This window comes from Mugil cephalus, chromosome 14, assembly GCF_022458985.1.
Source record: "Mugil cephalus isolate CIBA_MC_2020 chromosome 14, CIBA_Mcephalus_1.1, whole genome shotgun sequence".
Taxonomy (NCBI): domain Eukaryota; kingdom Metazoa; phylum Chordata; class Actinopteri; order Mugiliformes; family Mugilidae; genus Mugil; species Mugil cephalus.
The window spans coordinates 16,705,019-16,725,788 of record NC_061783.1 but is presented as its reverse complement, the minus strand read 5'-3'; the positions used below and the strand labels follow the sequence as shown (position 1 = coordinate 16,725,788).

Sequence of the window (20,770 nt, the reverse complement as noted above, 5' to 3'; positions counted from 1 at the left end):
CAACCTGTTGGTGTTAAACCAAAAAAAGTCTTAATTACTTTAATCAGTAATCAACACTAGTTATAAAGTTCAAGCTAACTTTTAGCATTATCTTAAGAGTAAGCAAATAATTTTATTTGTGAAGGTATATATTAGCTATTGCCAAAATACAGAGAATAAAAATATACATATACATTTCCAATAATGTAGCTAGCTAATGCTATCAGCCCTAATTAGTTCTGACAAGCTAATTAGCGGCTGCAAAATTCCAGCTAACTATTATCATTAGCATTAGCCCTAACGGTCACATATTGTTAGCTTGGTTTTGGATGTTCCATCCAAAATCAAGGTAACGGTATTAGTTTTGTTCACTGAAATAGCAAATCAAATCTAGGCAAAGTATATTTAAACATTTTCTCATAATGTAGTACCTAATGTCAAATCAAGGCCGTGTTTGTTTCTTAACTGTTATCGACAGTTAGCTTTGAACTGTTAGCATAAGCATTAGCCTAACAGCTGCTAGTTAATTCACTGGCTATTAATTACTGATAAATTCCCTACCAAGCTAACATTAACATTTGATTGTTTGTTAAAATATAAATAGTCAAATTTACTTCACTTCTAACTAAAAATATCTGGACATTCTGTCTGCGGGACTTTTAATTATTTAAGTCCTCTCTTTCTAAGTGAAATCGGAGAAACAAAAATGAGAATTTTTTATTCGCCTTTACTTGTATTATTCAACAGTACTGACGGCTAAAACAAGGGTGGCTGTGATAACTTCAATCAGACTTGATTAAATGCGGGCAGGACGTGTGGGGGATGGGGGGTGTTGGGATGAAAGGGTGGGAGAGCCGAGTCAAACTGGACATAAACACACGAAGAAGACCGGAAGTTTAGTGTATCGGCTTTAAAAACTAAGAGCTTAACGTTTGTCCAAATTTAACATTTAGACGACTGTATATCGCTAGTTTGTTGTTTATGCCTTTGCATAACATATTTAAACAGCTATACTGTTACCTTTAATTAATTAAAAACGGGAAGTGTGTTGTTTGTGACCACAAATCAAGTGGCCAATGAGGGTGTTAGGTCTTACTTTGAAATGTATAACCGGAAACACGTTTGTTCACACACACGCCATATTGACTGTAGTCCGGCAAAGGAAAAAGGGAGCAAGAGAGTAACGGGAACTGGGCTTTGCGTTGGAAATTAATTTACACTGAGGAAAACGCAGCCGAAGGTGGACACGCGACATTTTAAACGGGTAAACTACCTAAACGCCCTCCTTTGCGTGTTATTTTTGAGACTTGTGGGCGCGTCGGTGATAATTTCCCCGTTAGAAATATGTGTAACATCATCAGAAGTATTTGGGAAGAGCGTTGAAGTGCTGGGCGGTGCACTCCTGCAGTCAATATGTTTTGTTCTGGCTCAGGTTTGTGCTCATTAGTGCAGCTGGACTCACTCAAAGTAATGTGCTTTAACATATGTCTAGACACATAACTGTTATTTGTGGGGTGGGGTGAGTTAAAATGTCCAGTTTAAGCAGTGTTGTCTGTGCCTGAAGTTGCAAATAAATATTCAGAGCATGCTTGGTATGCTTCTTTAAGTGATTTAAGTGAATATCCAAACCTGGAACTTGTTGCGTAAGTTGCGGAGCAGATTTGGGAGACATCCTGTGAGGAGGGAAACTAAGTCCCTTTCTGCAGCCTCCCAGTGGGCGACTGCTGTGAGGGTCAGGGGACATGATGAAAGAGCAATTGTCCTAAACCTAACCCAGTGCCCAGATATGGAAAGGGATTTGCAGCATATTGCAGTGCAACTTCTGAATAACGTTTCCTCACAATCCATCCTTGAACAACGCTCCTTTGTCTGCTTTCAGCTGTGCTATCTCCCTCTGTTATTTCAGGTGCCCTTGAAGGTTTTAATGTGGTCTAAATTTGTTTTTCTTACGAACAAACACCAAGATGCGCTTCCTCTGTGTAATACTTTGTGTCATGCAGAATGCTAATGCAAGCATTTATCGGTCCAGCCTCGAAATGGTTCTATTTCTCATAATAAAATGAACGTCTAAATGAAAGTTTTGTGAGTTTGTTCTGGCCTTGATTTTTCCATCTTCTCCTATTTTAGGCCCGGATCATCTGCTTCTACTTCCTGGCAGATGGAAAATAGACGGTGGAGCGCTCCAGTAAAAGAAGAGGAAGAGAAACGGGGATGAAGATGGTCTTCGCTCACCTTCTGGATCTCGTTTAGAGCATTTTTCAATTGGCTTTTCTTTATTTTTTTATTTATTTTTTATTTGAGTTATTGCCTCTCGCTCATCTCCTCAAACAACCTGTTGTCATTTTTGGTGGAGTTGCTAAATTATTGAAGCCATGGCGAACATGTGCCCTTACGGTCGCTTCACCCACGCCGTGGTGCGGGGCGTCCCGGAGACCTTCGGCAAGACGGCGGGAGACAACCGGGAGAACGGGGAGGTCTCGGTGGAGCTGGCCAAGGCTCAGCGTCAGTTCGGTTGCCTGACGGGAGCGTTGAGGCAGAAGGTGGGCCTGCAGCTCATCGAGATCCCCCCTGACCCCGAGCTGCCAGAAAGCTGGAGGATAGAGGACGTGGCGGTCATCCAGGGAGATACAGCGCTCATCACCAGGCCCTTCAAACAACAGAGACGCAGCGAGGTAATATAAAATAAAATCACCCTCAGCTATTAGACTGTTGTCACATGGTCCAAAACTTCCTTGTTGTTACTTTGTGGTGCAGTGATCAGCTTCTAAACACACTGGTGTGGTCTCCATGTTTTCCCATATTGTTTAGATTTCTTTCAAAGCGATGTCATGTTTTTGGCAGCTTGTTCATGGGTGTTACTAGACTTAAACTGTGGATGTTCCCTGGATGGAACTTTAGGGAAATTCATGAACTCGTGGCGACCAGTCAAACAGTTCAGTTTTAAACGTATTTAACATCATGCATCAAGAAATCTGAAAAGAATAACTTGCTCATTTATCACACTTTGAAAACAGCTGTTTTCGAGCTGACCGTCCCTGCCTTTTTTGTCGTTCAGGTGGAGGCAGTGAGGAGGGTGATGTCAGAGCTCAACCTGACCGTGGTGGAGATGGGGGGCGAGGACGGGGACTCCGGAGGGGCCACGCTGGAGGGCAGCGACGTCCTCTTCACGGGGAGGGAGTTCTTTGTCGGGATCTCCTCCCACACCAACCGCAGAGGGGCCGAGGTGCTGGCAGACACGTTCAGGGTAAGAGGAATGGGATTAAGGCGTTAAAATATATATATATGTATAATAGATGTGATGTTTATAGGATGGATTGACCAATTTCTGCAGCTGTTTGTATTTGTCTGTGTACTGATAAGAGACCACTAAACAGTATCTAAAATATTTTTGCGTAGCTGAGAAAAGTCAGTTTTCCCCCTGAATGTATGCAGATAAAACGAGTGCCAAGGCCCTCGTCAGGAAAACAAACTCAGCTGCCAGAGTGAGCAGGTGGCCTTTTGCTGTATTGCATTTGGGGATTTCTCATCTGTAAACACTGATGAATGAGGTTGTTCCATCCAAATAATGGAGACTTCCTCAGGCTCCACGCGACACACCCATTAGTATTGATTTCCCCCCCGTTTCTCTTAAGTGCTTTTTAAACACTCTTGGTTTAACACATACTCAGCGTTGTGTGTTTTCTGGGTGTTGGGTTTGAGTTAGTGTGGGGGCGTAGGATGCTTCATGAAGGTTTTAGCATTTGTTTACAGTATTTGTTGTAGGTTTCACAGCATAATGAACTGTCTAAATTGATCAAATACTCCTGCTACTCTCTCATTTTACAAAAAGGAGCTCAGCTGTTGTTGCTGCTGTCTCTCTGTGATCTCTAGTGGGACGCTCGCTCTTCCTGCTAAGACAAAATGTCCACCCCCTTACCCTTTTATTAGTAACCCGAAGAGACCACGTGTGGATTAAACCTTTCAACCTCCCTCTGTTCAGGATTTTGCTGTGTCCACTGTCCCCGTCTGCGGCGGAGCCCGACTCAAAAACATCTGCTCCATGGGAGGTCCAGACACAATCATCATCAGCAACAGCGACGGAGCCAAGAAGACGCTCCGGGTAAGAGTGTGTGTGCGCACAGATGTTTTCTACTCCAGAGTTTGTCAAAGTAAATGTAAAATATTGTTAAACTTTGTTTTAACCTGGCACTTTTCTTGATATTCTGGCTCTAGACATCATGTTAGCTTAATATTTGAGGCTTTTTAAAAGCACTGCAGGACACACAGGTCAGAGCTTCATCCTACAGAAATGATAATGACCCAAAACTTTAGTCCAAGCTATACCAGAGCTACCTCAGGATAAAAAGAGCTGGTTTGTAATGAACTGGACAGAAGAGTGAAGGCAAAGTGTGCAAATGTGTGTCACACATTTCTGGGAAGAGCTCTCTCAAAAAATATTTCATTCCCATTTTAGAAAGAAACAATGTCACAAGTGTGTTTACGTGTTAAATCGGCCAAAGATGGTCTCTCTGATGAGTCCAAAGTTTAGGATATATTTTGGTTTATAAGTTAATTCCATTTTTTTAAACTTGTTTATTCATCATTTATATTTGTGCACTCGTCAGCCTGACTCGCTCTGAAAACGACCAAACGCTGCTCTCATTGTGTCTTTTTTTTGCCAGCCTGGTTCATTTTTGTTTCCACTTCCTGCTTCTTTTTAAAACTACGACGACTGAAACTTTCACTGAGGACGAGTTGTACAAATGTTTATATTTCTGAACCTCCTCAATTAACCAAGTGTTCGACCTTTACTGATTTAAAACAACGATTTTGAAAACTGTGGAGATGGAGAAACAGCCAGAAATACTAAAGCAGAAACACTCCACTACCAGCTCTTGGGGTCTGCAGTGCCGTAACATGTAGTTACATTTCTTACATCTAGGATAAAGTCTGAGTAAATCTTGCACAGATGAAGATACAGGGTGAGCTGGCTAAAATTAAATCCTCAGCAAAAATAATCATTCAATGTGGCTAATATCTGTGTTTTACTTGAAACTTGAAAATGTTTCCTGTAACAATACGTTTTCTTTAAGAAGCTGCAGGCAAGATGAGCATTATACAGTTTTGTTTGATTCAGATCTCTACAGTGAAGGAGTGTAAAGTTAGCATCATGTGTAGAGCCACAACAGCAACATTAATAGCAAGTATGCAGAACTGTCTCTTAAAGAGTCATGGTTATGAACAGCCACACCCTGATTTCAACACAGACTGTCTGTCTCTGTGTGTCGTCATATATTTTATTGGTTTTACCCAAACATAAATGTAAAAATGACTAAATACTTATCATCATTATTATCATTATTATTGGAGCTAATGTAATTCTCCAGAACCTCTTACCAGTTCTAAATAAAGTATATAATCTCTTTTCACAGCTGATGACATGTTATTGTTTGCAGCAGCGTTGCCTCTGAGACTGATGTGTGATGCTGGATGTGTGTGTGTGTTTGTTTCCAGATGATGGAACAGCTGACTGACCACCATTACGAAGTGCTCACCGTCCCAGAGGAGTCGGCAGCAAACTGCATTTACATCAAAGGTCCGTCCAAACGGGACTTCCTGCTGCACCGGCCTGCGGAGGAATGTCCCGACAGCGTCTCTGTGAGTACAGATGAGGATTTGGTTTCAGAAAGAGACTCGGTTAAAGGGTTTTTAGAGCGGTATTGTTTTAATTTGTGGAAGGACAAAAAGAAAAAAAATTTCATGGCTTCAGAATTTGGAGACGGATTTGGTTGGAAGTTTGGCTAAAATTAGAGGAATCAAATGTGGACTTTTACTTCCTGTTATAGGTTAAGCTCCAAAAATACTGATTCCTGCAGTGATGGAAAAACTTTTTTAAACTCACACTTCACACCCACATTTAACCAAACATTCATTACAAGAATTAAAGTCTTTAGGCTGAAATGCACCAACACAACGGTTTGTGGTCATAGAAGTGAAGCAAATCTGTGCACAGAGATATCTAATTTTAAACTGTTTGTGGCTCCTCGAGGTGTCTTGTGAAGCTGTAGTTTTGCTCTCAGCTCTGTCCTCCATCTTTGACCTGTTAAAAATGTGAGTTGGAGGCAGAAGAAATGTCAAGATATCTGGAATAGTTCACTACAGTGAGTGAAAAGGGGAATTTATAAAAACGTTTATAAAATAGTTGCTGCACTTTATATGAGGATTCAGACAGATTCATGTAAATTGTAAGTAAAATTGCTTATATATTCAATAAAGTACACCCTCTTAGTTTTTTATTTTGCTCTCTGAATTACATTTGTTCATGAGAAATGTTATGAATCCAAACATAGATTTACGATGTGATCGTGTAGCACCGGCCTGTGCAGCTTGTATTTGAACAGTGAGTCATTCAGATGATTTCTAGCCACTGAGGCAGTTGTTCCTCCTTTGTATGTCCAGAGTATGTGTCTGGGTGCATGATCCGTTTCCTCTCTCCTCTCTGCAGGCCTTCCAGAAGCTGCAGGACTACACCCTCCTGCCGACGGCCTGCAGCGAGGCCTCCAAACTGGGAGCGTCTCTGTCCTCGCTCTGCCTCCTCATCAACAGAAAGCACACGTATTTCTGAAATCCAGCGCAGGTTACACAGCTTTCATCTGCACGTTTGGTGGCGGGGGCCTGAGTTAAAGATAGCGTATTTATTGTTGGGAGGAAACACCGACGTGCAGCATTTGTAGGAGGCAGGATTACGACACATGTGCGCCCCCTGCTGAACGCACAACGCAGCCTAATCGTAAAACCACTAAGTTCAGCTGTAGCCTGTTTTAATTTACTCTTTCTCCCCATGAGCTTGGACTTTCTGCAGACTTCATCCTGTTTTAATTCTCCTGTGAACCAAACCAGTAGGAAAGTTGTAGCCTTGAATTATAATCATTTGTTTGGCAGCAGTTATTTAATTTTTGATATAATTGAAATTAGTGCCCGTTAAGTCCATTTAGATTTTAGTCTTGTTACGGTCGTTGATGATGCTGAATTCAGACTTGCAGATACCCAGTGGTACATACATTTATTTTTAATGGCTAGCCTTCGTGTATAAGGCAACAGTCTCTGTTATTTTGTTGTTCTAGTGACATGTATAGAACATCTAGCTGCTAAATGTAGATTTGCTTTAGCTTTGAAATGTGTGAATTTGTAGCAATTGTAGAGATTAATCAGATCCAACTTTTTACAGTACTTGTTCCTGTGTCATTTACTGGATTAGGTACACGAGGGCTCAAACTAATACAGCCCTACCTTCATTAAGGGTTTATAATGTTCAGATTTGTATGATTTGCTAGTTTTAGCATCATACATCATAAGGTACAACTGACACCTCAACTGAACATTTTAACCCTTTGAGGTTAATATCCATTGCAGGATTGTTATATTAATTTAGTTTAATGTTCTTAATAACTGTCAAGTAAATGTGTGTAAACCATCAACCATGTGCACATTAAAACACTCCAGCTTCAACAAATTTCTTCAGATTTATTCGTTTGTTAGAAAGTGAACATGTTTAACGGTTGGACTTGGCAACTCTCTCCAACTCGTCCTTCTTCTTGATGGCGTAAGAGTTAGATGAACCCTGAAAGAGCAGGACATTTAAGTTTAATACACATCTGGATGTCGTCTCCAAGGGCGTACAAAGTAAGTTCAGAGAGAGGAAATAGCAACAGGATGAAGTGTTACCTTAGCAGCATTGATCAGCTCATCAGCCAGGCACTCAGCGATGGTCTTGATGTTCCTGAAAGCGGCTTCTCTTGCTCCTGTGCACAGCAGCCAGATAGCCTACAATAAAAGACAGGGCAGAACATTAGCAATGTGAGAGAGACTCTGGTTTTATTAGAGTGGTCTGTGGTGTCTTGTGTCTGAGTTGGTGATTGACTGGGCCACATCAGACTACAGCCAATGAATAAGCAAAGACATTTCCTCTACGAGCACTCTAGCACACCAAGATAATGGGTAATATCCAGGCGTGACTCTAGCCTCGTTTGGCACATTAAATACGTGATTACTTGGGTCAAGACTTGAAGATGAGAGCAGGAATATTCAGTATTTGGGAGGAGACGTGCAGCCTCTAAGAACTGATTTTACCACTTAATTCTTAACATACTAAAACAGATGAATAAATTCTAAATTTACTGAAAAATGCACCTAGGATCAGGAATCACAAAACCCAAAATTAAAATTGTAGAATAAGTGTCACCTGGTTGACTCTACGGAGGGGTGACACGTCCACAGCCTGCCTCCTGACGGTACCAGCGCGACCGATACGGGTGGAGTCCTCACGGGGTCCACTGTTGATGATGGCGTTAACCAAGACCTGGAGGGGATTCTGGGAACAACATCGAAGAATTATAAATATTATAGTGGACATGAAGGAAGTCATCAACAATACAGGACATCTACTGAACACCTTCGTGTTTATCGTTGTTGGGAGATGAGAGCAGGCGCCCTGGCTTGGTTCATAAATGAATTACCCTACTCTTGGCAGCAATAGTCACATTTGTAGAATGATTATTAAATACACAAAAAAAATTAACAGTGCAGGATGTTTATTCTATGCTGTCTGATGAAAATATAATTTACAACTCATGTAAATGGTACAACCAGTCTCTCCTGTTCATTCAAATCAATATATTTAATCCAAATGGACTAAAGGAAAATCAATGTAGTGTCTCAAGATAAACCCACCCCACAGAACCAGTTTTGAAATCATAAGCATAAGACACGTAACCATAGAGTGGCAGTACCTCTCCAGTCAGCAGGTGGATGATCTCAAAGGCGTGCTTAACAATGCGCACGGTCATCAGCTTCTTGCCGTTGTTGCGGCCGTGCATCATCATGGAGTTGGTCAGACGCTCCACGATGGGACACTGGGCCTTGCGGAAACGCTTGGCGGCATAACGTCCACCAGAGTGTGGCAGGTACTTGGCGTACTTCTCTTTTACAGCAATGTAATCCTGCAGAAGTTAAGGATAGTTTCTGTAAACGTCACATTTTATCCACATCTGAAGACAACAACATGCTAGTAGGTTTGGTATAATGTGTGGTGTATCTGAGCCGGTGATTGACTGGGCCACATGAGACTACAGCCAATGAATAAGCAAAGATCTTTTCCTCTGCGAGCACTCTAGCACACCAGGTCAACAGGACAGTGTCCAGGCGTGACTCTAGCCTCGGTTTATGAACAACAAATGAACAAAATGACAGCACATCCCTACCTGCAGGGAGATGTCATTGATCTGGACATCGTCTGTGCTCCACTTGCCAAAGAGCTTGATCTCTGGGGTCTCAGCCACAGCTGGGGCAGTCTCCCACTCAGTCACTGAGGGAAAAAAACAACAAAAACATGATTTTAACAAACGAGGAAAAAATATATCCAAATACGTTAAAGCTAATTTCACTACCACTGTCAAAAGACTTAACATTGTTCAGATAAGGTCCCAACAGCTTGTCAAGTTGACTATATAGTGATGGTAACTTTTTAAATCATAAAATAAGACCGATACATTTGATAATTAAACGTGTTTTTAAGGGCTCAAGTTTCAAAGTCAAGCTCCACTGAGAGCATCCAAGTTTCCTTTTTTAAAAACGAGCCGACGTTTAAACTTTCAACAAAATGCAAAAAAAACTTCCAACAAAACAGAAAACACATGATATTTCTTTATAAAACATGTACTCGTGGCTGTAAATAAATCAGAAATGACTGTGTAAAGTCAGTACTTGGTGAAGTCCTCTTAAGCAGCAGGGCCGGAGCCGAAGCCTTCTTTACGTTAATATTAGCAAACTTAGCCAAGGAGCTAAGAAACGTCCGCAAAGTACCGTAGATGTGATTTCTATTAAGCTTCGATATTTTCCGCGGTTAAAAGGGGACATTTGAAACAGTGCGGCCGCGACATTTTGTGAAAATCTGTACTGGACGTGTCATCTATGGAAGCGGCTAACCGACATGCAGCATCCACATGTGCTAACGAACTAGCCACATGCTAACACTGCGCTCGTTCGGTAACATTGACAGGGAATAAAACCACTTTTCGGTAAAAAATTAGATATTTTGTTTGGATTTATCAGGCCGCGTAAGTCCATATCGCTTCCATATATCCATCATTTGCCTTTTACGTGGTGTTTAAAGCAAATAAAAGGTGAATTTTGCACTCACTTGTGTCTGCCGTTGTGTACCACACTTCTCTGAGACGGAAAAGGGCCTTTACGGGGCGCCGCGTGCAGATATCCGGTCCGCTGGTTGGCTACTTCCGGACCGCAAAGCATCATGGGAAATGTATTCTAAGAGAAGATATTTTTTTTATTTGTCTCACGCACAGGTATACATAGTACAACGCACAGTGAAATGTATTTTTGTACCTGGAGACAGAAGTAACAAAAAGGTAAAAACGGTACAAACTCTAACCTATTAACTTGGATGCTAATTCCAAGATTTACTGTTCTCATTCTAATAACTACTAAGAAATGGAGCTTGGATGGATGGATGGATGGATGGATGGATGGATGGATGGATGGATGGATGGATAGATAGATAGATAGATAGATAGATAGATAGATAGATAGATAGATAGATAGATAGATAGATAGAATAAAATACTGAGATCAAGCTACAGAGATATTAATAAAAATGTAACCTCATGTTTCTTGTTTTTTCTAATATAGTAATCGCCTGACTCAAGCGTCTACTAATGAGGCCTCATTTCTGATTAGGATGCTGAATTACCTAAGTTAATACGACAAATTTGTCAGTTTTCTTGTGATATCATGAAAAAGTATCAGAAATTTTAATCAAATACACAGAAAAATGTTCAAAGCTGTTTTTTATTGAGGAACCGAGAACATTTGACACCATTTCTTTTGCAGGGCAAATGCTGTAGAAACAGTAGGACACCGTCAAAATAGTACTATATATAGCCTCAGGTGTTAAAAAAAAAAAAAAAAAAAAAAAAAAAGTCCATATCAGCATTTACCATTTGTATAACAAGAAAAGTGAACAGACCAGGACATCCCTTAAATCCATAGTTTATGCAGGTAATTTGTGCAAGCATAAAGACATGCAAGGGATGCAACAATAGTAAAACAACACTTGGAACTGAACACTTTTAATACAGTTAAAATTATCCCATTTTTATAAGATCCCTTCAGACTGTGCAATTTGTACGTTAGTCTTTCAAGAGTCGCTTGTTTTAACATACAATTAATGTTTTTATGTTTCTTTTAGGTACAACAGGCCACGAGAAACAGCCAAAAAAATGTTCAGACAAATTAATCCCTTTTTCTTTACTTTTCTTTTCTTTTTTTTTAACAAAGACAAACAAACATGAAGGTTTCTAAAACGCCTGAGATATCTAAATGTGATGGGAGGTAAAGAGTTTGGTGTACCAGTAAACACTGCACTGCCACTCTCTAGTCACTCTGTGCTGGGTGTCACCCTCTCGTTACTTAAAGGCAGTGTGTCTTAGCACTTTGGTAATGGACATGAAAGACAAAGAGGCCTGGGGGGGAGGGAAAGTTTAAGGCTCGATCTACTAAAGCGATGGAGTACAGCTCCATGAACGCGTTAACAAACGTTTACACAGATTATCAGATCAGACGTGCACACTATAATAAAAAACTGGGTAAAAATGGAAGAATAAAAAGTTATAAATTACTGCTTCATCGGATGAGCAGGGCAGTTCGTTCGCACGTTAGACAGGACGACAGAACGTCGCTCAGGCACCGTCGTGTTGTGTGGCGTTTTTGAGGTATGTGTGATCAAACTGACACACATGTGGGTGAACTGTATGCATGCGAGTACAGTACTAATTAATTAAACCATTTTAATACATAATTAAAAGGGCACCCCCACAATTTATGCTTTCCAGGACGCATGAAGAGATGTTTAAGTGTCTGATACATCAATGTCTGGGTTAAAATGATAAAAAATCCAAAGTAGGAAGGGTTTCATCAAAAAGTCAATGGAAAAATTAAAAAAATCAAAACGTCTTAAACTCTCAACTTGTGCTACATCATTGTTTTTTTTTTTTACAATGTTTAATGTGTCCTGGAAATACTAAAATGCAGAAATGCTCCTTTAAAGTCTGGTTTACAGATCCTAATACCATAAAAGCAGCTAATCGCTTAACCTTCACCGGCTGAACAGGAGTCTGAACTTTTACATTTTTTTTTTTATAGTTCTGACAACTGTCAGGTGGCAACAACACTGGTTTAAAATAAACAATAAAAGTATTAGACTTAAAAGACTGTTTTTTTTCTTTTCAAAACACACTTTTTCCAAGAGGAAGTTGAGAAGACTGATACCACTCACATGTCTCTATTAGCAGCAGCAGCAGAAACCTCCTCTGGGGAAGAAAAATTAAATCAATGCCAAAGGCTGCAGTTCCTCAAATGGCCACTAGAGGATGGCTCCAGAAGAAACTCAATCCATGCAGACCTCCATGTTAAAAACGTCCAACTTTAACAGCTGGAGTAAATGTGTTTACAGACTGGTACTGAAAATCATTTTAGTCTCTATGGCTAAATTGTCCATTCAGAAGAACTGAGCAGGAGGTGATTTTCTGTTTTACATGTTGGTGCCATCACAGATTGACTTAAGGTTGACCCCTTGGATCATTTTCTGATTAGCCAGGACAGCGTTGCCATTCGTGTGATTGTTAACGTATTTGTACGATAATATCAAACTCTGTATGATCAGTAATGTACGATAATTTGACTCCTTCAATACTTGGCTATTAGCAAACACAAACAGTGCTGTTGCTCAAATAAACGATGATATTTATTTTTCTGCAATGTCTGACTCAAATTGGTTGTATATACTTTTCCTAATTTTTTCCATCTTACATATTCATTTCCATCTGGCAACACTGAGCCAGGAGTTAGGTGGAGTCATTGCCAAGATGGCGGCTGCTGGAGCCATCACAAAAACTGCTATTCAGGAAGGTTCATTCATCTTTATATACAGTCCATGCTCTATGTTCTTAGCTCAGCATATAAACTGGAAACAACGTTGTTTTTGTCAAATGTCAACCAAGTCATGTCATGTTTCACTTCAGTTTTTGTACACATTGAATGTATGAAACACAATGTGTTCAGAAGCAGTGATAGGCAGATTTTGTCAGTTTAGGACGGACGGACGGACGGACAGGCTAACCGTTGTATCTTGTTTCGAGTCTTTAGGCTAGGCTAATCTAAGCTAACCTACTGTTGGCTGTAGCTCCATATTTATTGTATGATACGCGAGAGTGGTATCAATCTTCTCAATAACTCTTAACAAAACGCGAAACTATTTCTTTAAAAATAAAGAGTTATTTGGATGAGCGTAACAAAAAAAACATCTAGAAATCAGTAACCTCATCAACAGAAAACACCAGGAAAATAAAACCTTGTGAGTCTGTTTGATTGAAATGAGATTATTTCCCTTAAGAGAATCCTCACCATGTTGTCCAACTACAGAGGTGGGCTTTTCAAACATATATGATGTTAATAGCATATAAAAACTGTAAAGTGTGTCTCTGTGTGTGTCTGAGTTTGCTGCGAGGGAGTTTCGTTCTAGTCCAGCCACTTCTCCATACATGTGTGGAACACGGTTTCATTCGAGTGCCACCGGATGTGTTCGACGCCGGGAATGGAGCAGATGATCACATCTCCACGAGCCGCCAGCGTCTTCAGGCCAAAAACATCCCTCAGATAGAACTGGGAAAAGAAAACGGCGCACAAATTCTTAGTTAATCAATTGCAGGGGTTATAAGAGACTGACACGCACTCTACTCCACAAACACATTCAAAACACTACAGTTGATCCTCATAATAATGCTCTTGTAGTTATGTTTGTACATGAATGTATGGGTAGATATATGTATATGTATGTGTATACACGTATGTTATAGTTATATAGTATACATTATTATATGTCATATATAAATATTGCTACTATTTTATAACTTATTATAGTATATATTGATTTAACATAGGGAGAAGGGGTGGGATTTAACAAGCATTGGCTTCTTCCTACTCCTTTTGAACATAAAAAGTTTTGTTGTTTTTTTACTTTGCGTTGTTGTCTTATGATTGTTCTTATTCTTTTTTCTTTCATTCATTAAATTGCAATTCTCCTAGTATTTCTGGGGTTGCAACTCCCAAATATATTTTTCCCGTGTTTGTTAATATTTTACAAAACTATGCAGGATGATCTACCACCAGGTCCTGTTTGCAGTGCATCCATGCATGAACACAAAACTGCAACTAGGTGACTAGGATACTGAAGCAAACTTAAAAACATGATTATTTTCAAGCAAGTTCTGCAGTTAGAAGAAAAGTCTCTCTGTAAGATTTTTAAGCAGATATCGTGGACATTTATTTGTCCATTTATCTAACAGGAAGACATCAAATTGATACCAAATATGTACATCGTGTATATTTGTTACAGAAGAAATAACAGACTCATAATGTATTGCACTGGGAGATGATACAACAACTGCCATAAATTAGGATTGAAATACTGGTGTTTAGAACTAGGTGTTTACTGTGCTTCATTTAAACCCATTGTCCTTATTAGTGGACACTTTAGTCTGCCATCTAGAGGTAGCAAATGTTAAAACTTATTTATTTATGCTTATTAACATTTCTAGTTTGATAGGACAGCACGTACTCGTTTGAGGATGTTGGGACTTCATTGTTTGCAATTCTCTCATTGCACATGTGATCAATGTTCAGGTATTAAAATAAACATTTATATATTCTGTCACACACTGGTGACTTCTTTATAATATAAATAATGAAATAATACCAGTGTCCACATATGACTTTGTATTTTTTTCAAAAACTACTACTTCCTGTTCAAAGATGATACTTGCTGGAAGCTGATACTTCCCAAATATGTTGAAGGAATTGAAAATGTTTACCAAAATGTTTTGATGAGACTGAAAACAAACTGATTTATTTCTCTTTAAATCAAGATTTGATTTTTTGTGTGAAGTTCTTGTGGTCTTGATGAGCAGTGATTTAAGGAGTGGGACACTTCTGGTGGCAGATACTATTTGTTAGATTGGGATAAAAACGCATTTATAATATTGTATTAGGGGATTTTAAAGGGGTTTTGACAGTCAATAATGAACTATTAATCACTAAAGATTTCTTGAACTAAACCAAAAAACAGTTTCACTCACATCCTGGTGCTGCATCTCAACGACGGTCTCGTTATCGTCAAAGAATCCAAACTGGCTGTAAAACAAGAACGAGGCAGAGGGATAAAATGTGTGAGAGCATCACATGAGAGTCATCGGAGAGTCTGAAAAAAGAGCATATGATGTGAAGTGTGATCTGAGCACAGAAAGTTTTTTTTTATTTTCCCTGGGAGGAAAAAAAGATGTTGTGGAAGTCATGTTAAATCAGTGGAAAGAAAAAAACCCTCAGCTGACTGAAGTGTTCTTATAATAATTAACTCACATTCACCTGAAACATCAGAAAAATGGATCTAAGATCACGTCAGATCAAAAAGAAACTGAACGAGCCAGAGGATAAACTCACCTCGACTGCCAGGGAGTGATGACTCCGTCGTCTGGTCCTCCGACCAACACCAGCTTTTTGATTTTGAGGAAGTTTGTCTTCCACTCTACGGTTGGAAAATACAACGCGCTCAGTGTGATTATACAAACACCAGAAGTGTTTAAGGCACCATGTTTGAAGGCTGACCCTGATTTCAAATCTTGTTCAAACAAATCTTTATTGTAGTGTTAATCTTTAAGATGAAACTTTTCTTATCCAGTTACATGTGACACAAAACTGCTCCAGCCTGTTGGCCGTTTGCGTAAATGTTGCATATTTTGATGGGTTTGTCCAATGCATTGCGTCACTGTGCTATTCATCATTATTATTATTAGTTTATTGAATTGGGACAGTGTTAGTCATCAGTGTAAATGCACTGCCCTTAGCACACATGCTAATTTTCAGGTGTAGTCCTAAGGCAGCTACACAACACACACAGAGAAGACTTTAAAAACAACAATCATACAATAGACAATTACATGACAGACATGGACCAAGAACCAAAGAGTATGTAACAGATTAAGAAAAGTATTTAGGCTCTGTGAGTACATGCCTGATTAATTTTTAACCAGCATTGGAGATTTTTGCTTCTTAAAAAAGTAAGTAGTTGTCACAGTTTCAGATGTGCGGTGGTAACTTGTTCCAGGAATATGTTCCTCTTACAGAAGAGACCATCTGGGAGAATTTAGTTCTACGCCTCGGTACGTTACAGTTGCCTCTAGTTAGAGCTCTCATTCTTCATTCTTCAAAGTTTTTTTTTCTCTGGATGAATTCATTCAGTGGTGGGGGGGGACAAAACTTTGAAGATGAGACAGACATCCATAAAGATTCGGTGGCTGTCTAGATCGAGAATGTTTTTTGGACGTTACAATAATGAAAGTGAAGAGGGTTCCTGTCCTACATTTTAACTGTATGTTGTCACATTCATTTTATTATTTTATTTTACTCCAATAAAGTTGAAGCAGGATTTGATTGGCTTGAGATGATAGTGAATTACGAGTTAATTATAGTTCCTTGATTCCTGGTCATGAGATCAGCTGATCAGCTGTCGCAAAGACAAACACGCACTGATTGGTTCACACATTCAACGTATAGACGAAGCATTCTCTTAAGCAATGTGCTGACCTGTTGCATTTGGATTTGGTCTCTCGCCGTTGAGTAAAGCCAAATAATCACTGCTGTTCACGTACAGGTCTCTGTGGTGGGGGTCTGGAGGGAGGAAGGAGGAGGGAGGGCAAGGACAAGGAACGAGAATGTCAAAATACAGCAGTAGTTCTATGATCTGAACCACAACTCTCTGTTACAATAACCGTGTCGGAAAAAGACATAACCATCACAAGTTTTCAGAGTGAATCTCTCATTTTCTAATCATTTTTCCTGGACTCTCACCGTTCCAGTAGTTGCAGATGGATATCCTTTGACCTATCGCAGTGTAACAGATGTGGTAGAGGTTTGACTTCACAAACTGAGGGAACAGGTACTTTAAGTAGTCTGTGTCTGAGAAGAAACAAGAGAAGAAAGAACAAGCCAGAGAGAAGAAACATGTTAGTCAGTTGCACCGGTTTCTGGCTCTTAGAGAAACAAGTCCAGCAAGTATCTGATGAGTTTTTACTCTCAAACTCCCCACCAGTCCTGTAGAACTGAATAAGCTACTTGGCAAAATGTCTTTTCAAAACTCTTCTAGTCCAGCTGACGCTTTTAAATGTCACGTTTGCATCCACCTGAGAAATATAAGTCATGTATTGCTTTCTATTTTATCTCTGCTCTTGCCTCCTCTTGGAAACGTCTGGAGCTTTTAGCTGCATCATGCTCAGCCATGTTCACCAGCTAGCTGCTAATTGTGTCAGTCTGCTGTTTGGTGCCTAAAATAACCGCCTGCTGGGGCTGAACATGAAAATAGGAATATGTCACAGAAGAGTTAACTTGAAGCAAGGCGGCTATATGCCGAGCTGAACACATCATCACGCTCCATTAAGCGGGAGGGCAGATGCAGACTTGGGTTTCAATTCTCTGTAGGTTCAGTGCTGCAAGACATTATGAACACGGTCATGTGTTCAGCCTGTTTTCAAGTTGGACTAACCTCCGTACTGCCCGGCCTGAGGCGAGGACAGCGAGATGAAGGAGTGCACGTTGTGGTTGGACAGAGTGGAGAGGATTCCTCTGCAAACCAGGCCACCTGTAGTAAAAAAAACAAAATGTCCTTCTCATATATTTGCAGCTTTGTGGGGATAAATAGGTCACCGAGTCCTCCTTTAATATCTCTGATGCGTCGCAGAACAAAGACAGATGGGAAATACGTCAACTGTAGATATTTAATTAACCATTAATTAAAACACAAACAGCAGGAAATCCTCTCAGTTCAGAAGGTGGAAGATGAAACTATTTGGCTATTTTAACTTAAATATGTCTGAAAATACTCTTGCTAATTACACTTCTGCACATTATTTTTTTCACATTCATTTGCATTTTAATTTAATTTCACCAAAGCTTGATCTTCAATCTGTGAAAACGAATAACGAACAATAAGAATCTGGGATCTAAAGCTCCTCAGAGAATCAAGTTTCAGAAACTGCTGAGTGAAGAAAATCTGTTCATATAGTTTATTTTTCTTCTCCTAGTTTTTACAGCGAGACGCAGGAAGAGCTGGGGATTTCCAGACACTGAAACCGAAGCTTTGAGAAATAAAACATTTACAGTTTACAGCAATCAGAGACACTTGAGCTAAATGATTTATTTACTGTATATTTCATGTAAATTGGACTGTGCACATTTTCTGCAAACCTTACTTCTACTTCTTACTCTCACACTTATTCCTATTTTATTCTATTCTATTCTTATGTCTGTTTTGTTCATGTATGTCTTTTTTTTTCTTATCTCGTGACTCTTGGACAAAATAATTTCCCGGCAGGGATCAATAAAGTGATCTTGAATCTTGAAACAGCACCACTGTGATGGAAGTCTCAGGAAAAATGGCTTATTTTGACTGCATTTAAATCAGTCTCGGTTATTATTTCACTCGCACTCTGACCTTGAGAGTAGCAGATGAAGTGGACCCCTTCTTCTGCGTTTTGAATTATTGGGTATATAGCTGCCTTGAACCCCTCCACCTGTTTCCACATGGGCTGCAGACTGGCGCTTCTGTCAAACAAGTCGATGATGGTTACGTTTGTTCCAGGATGAGACTGCAGGAAAGAGAAGGAGTTAGGTTTTTCACTGATTAACAGCTGATCAACAGCTACAAGAATCAACACGCTAACCTCAGCAAGACTGAGCTCAGATTTCAGCGTTATCAAAGGTGGATGTTTGGCTTGCTGGAGAGGATGGCTTCAAATATTGATGATTCATTAGGAAGGCGGGAGTGCAGACTAACTGAATCAGAAGCAATGAGGTCTGAATTTCCGCTTCCGATTCTTGCCCCTCCAAAAATATCTAGTCTTGTCGCAATCCACTGCTTTATAACATAGAATAAAACAGGAACTAGATGGTAATTCAACCCCATGACCTTGTCAGAGTCCCCACAGAAAAACTTCCCTTTTCTTTTCCTAACCGCACCAGATGGGCTACAGGTGTGTGAGTGCTTTGGGCAAATCAAGAAGACGAGCAGGAAGGGGCACATTTCATCACCATGTGTTCAAATGCTACTGACAGCTTTATTGAATAAGTCCTCCTTCATAAAACCTGTTTCTTTCCACTTAAGTACACCGAACTGTCTCCCTAATAAATACTTTGTTGTCATGTTCTTTTTTTTTATTATGAAGCATCTAAATCCAAAATAACACATTTATAATTATATAATTGCACGTTTCATGTATATTAATTTACATTATAGTAGTTTTTCTACAGGAACAAGACCGACATCTTGTCACAGTACAAGATTATTTGCTGACTCTACTGCGAAGATGACAGCTGACTAATGTACAAGTACTTTTCATGGTACAGATCCACCTTTTGCTGATAACACAAGCTGAAAGGCCTGCAGAATGTACTTTCAAATATCTTTCTGCACCCCAAAATATCCCCTAAAACAGTAACACCGGACCAGTTTCTGTAAATCGAGGGCACTCACCTCGTTGATGAAACGCTGTAAGTTTATAAAATCCCCCGAGCTGTCGAACAAACCGTGCACGATGATCACCGGCTTGTACCCGACCACTGCAGCCAGGAGACACGCACAGAGCAGCGGACACAGCAGCCCGGACGCCCCGCTGCCGCTACCCCTCCACCTCCTCGTCTGACTTGCAACATGGTAGCCTTTCATAATGACTTAAAATTATTTTTTAAAAAACGCAAAAGGTTTTTAGAAAGAAAAAAGACGATGTAAAAGAAAATAAAAACATTAATGTTTAGCTCAAATCATCCTCAACTCCATTTTTTTTTTTTTTTTTTCCAGCTGCGGCACAGATGAGCAGATCGTCCCCCTTGAATCCCCTTGAATAATCCGTCTGACGCCTTCACTGGGCTCCCTAAGCATTTACGTGTTGGTTACACTCCCGATAAAACACTCTAGAGCTGCAGCTGCTCTGCTGCTTTTGTTTGTTCCGGTTTTAAATTAAAGGTGAAGCGGACGCCAGTGACGTCACTTCCCGTTTCCAGTGGACCAATCAGAGCGAAGTGGGGTTCCACAAATTCACGTGGAGGACGTTTCCTGGCAACACGTTTTTATTATTTACCTTTTACTTTATTTATATTTGTAACTTTAACTTAATGTTAGTTCTATATTTTATTAAAAAAAAATCTATTCTTATTAAATTTGTTCTGCTGTGTTACTGAGCTGGCAAACGATTTTAAAATAATTAATAGTTTTAATTTTTGTTTAATTTATGGAAACATTAACTCAGGGTTTAACCTTATTTGTGTTATATTTGGATCTTTACCAGTAAAATGTGAAAATGAAATAAAGGTTGTTTCTTTTCTGACATTTTACAATGATTGTTTATTTTTATGAAGAGATTTTATATTTATTTATTTTTTAAAAAAACACAGACAAATATGTTCTAACTTGGCTACGATCAAATCAGAATTCGAATCAACACTTCTATAAACATCTGCGGCAAATGTTAATCTGTAAAGTGTGTTTAGTTGCAGTGGCTGCATGGGGTTTTACTTACTGGTGAAGCACAAATAAACAAAAACTTGTAGCACAAATAAAATGTTGACAAAGTCTCATTATGGCCAGAGGAAAAACACTGGGGCCGCCCTGATGTAAAATGTATCCATGGGTCTCTAT

The 20,770-nt window shown here is 39.6% G+C and overlaps 3 protein-coding genes and 2 non-coding genes across 5 annotated transcripts; 1 reads left to right on the top strand and 4 right to left on the bottom strand.

Moving 5' to 3' along the window:
- Positions 1-1,101: 1,101 nt before the first annotated feature.
- On the top strand, positions 1,102-7,471 carry ddah2 (dimethylarginine dimethylaminohydrolase 2). The gene is made up of 6 exons (XM_047605763.1): positions 1,102-1,243; positions 2,107-2,651; positions 3,035-3,223; positions 3,959-4,078; positions 5,473-5,616; positions 6,464-7,471. Exons 2-6 carry the CDS (start codon positions 2,352-2,354, stop codon positions 6,581-6,583), a joined length of 873 nt encoding a protein of 290 aa, XP_047461719.1. The 5' UTR covers positions 1,102-1,243; positions 2,107-2,351; the 3' UTR covers positions 6,584-7,471.
- Positions 7,463-10,260, bottom strand: rps5 (ribosomal protein S5). Its single transcript, XM_047605764.1, has 6 exons — positions 10,157-10,260; positions 9,219-9,322; positions 8,748-8,957; positions 8,201-8,329; positions 7,684-7,782; positions 7,463-7,579 (listed from the first exon to the last, which is right to left on the bottom strand). Coding segments are annotated over exons 1-6 (612 nt in total). The 5' UTR covers positions 10,158-10,260; the 3' UTR covers positions 7,463-7,510.
- On the bottom strand, positions 7,855-7,986 carry LOC125020645. Its single transcript, XR_007114245.1, has one exon. It is a non-coding gene; the product is annotated as a small nucleolar RNA SNORA3/SNORA45 family (small nucleolar RNA).
- Positions 9,045-9,178, bottom strand: LOC125020647. Its single transcript, XR_007114246.1, has one exon. It is a non-coding gene; the product is annotated as a small nucleolar RNA SNORA3/SNORA45 family (small nucleolar RNA).
- A 2,590-nt stretch (positions 10,261-12,850) lies between the features above and the next one.
- ppt2b (palmitoyl-protein thioesterase 2b) lies at positions 12,851-20,086 on the bottom strand. The gene is made up of 8 exons (XM_047604243.1): positions 19,610-20,086; positions 18,572-18,725; positions 17,624-17,719; positions 16,933-17,040; positions 16,669-16,752; positions 15,526-15,610; positions 15,165-15,219; positions 12,851-13,692 (listed from the first exon to the last, which is right to left on the bottom strand). The coding sequence occupies exons 1-8, from the start codon at positions 19,799-19,801 to the stop codon at positions 13,549-13,551; spliced, it is 918 nt and encodes a 305-aa protein (XP_047460199.1). The 5' UTR covers positions 19,802-20,086; the 3' UTR covers positions 12,851-13,548.
- Positions 20,087-20,770: the final 684 nt, after the last annotated feature.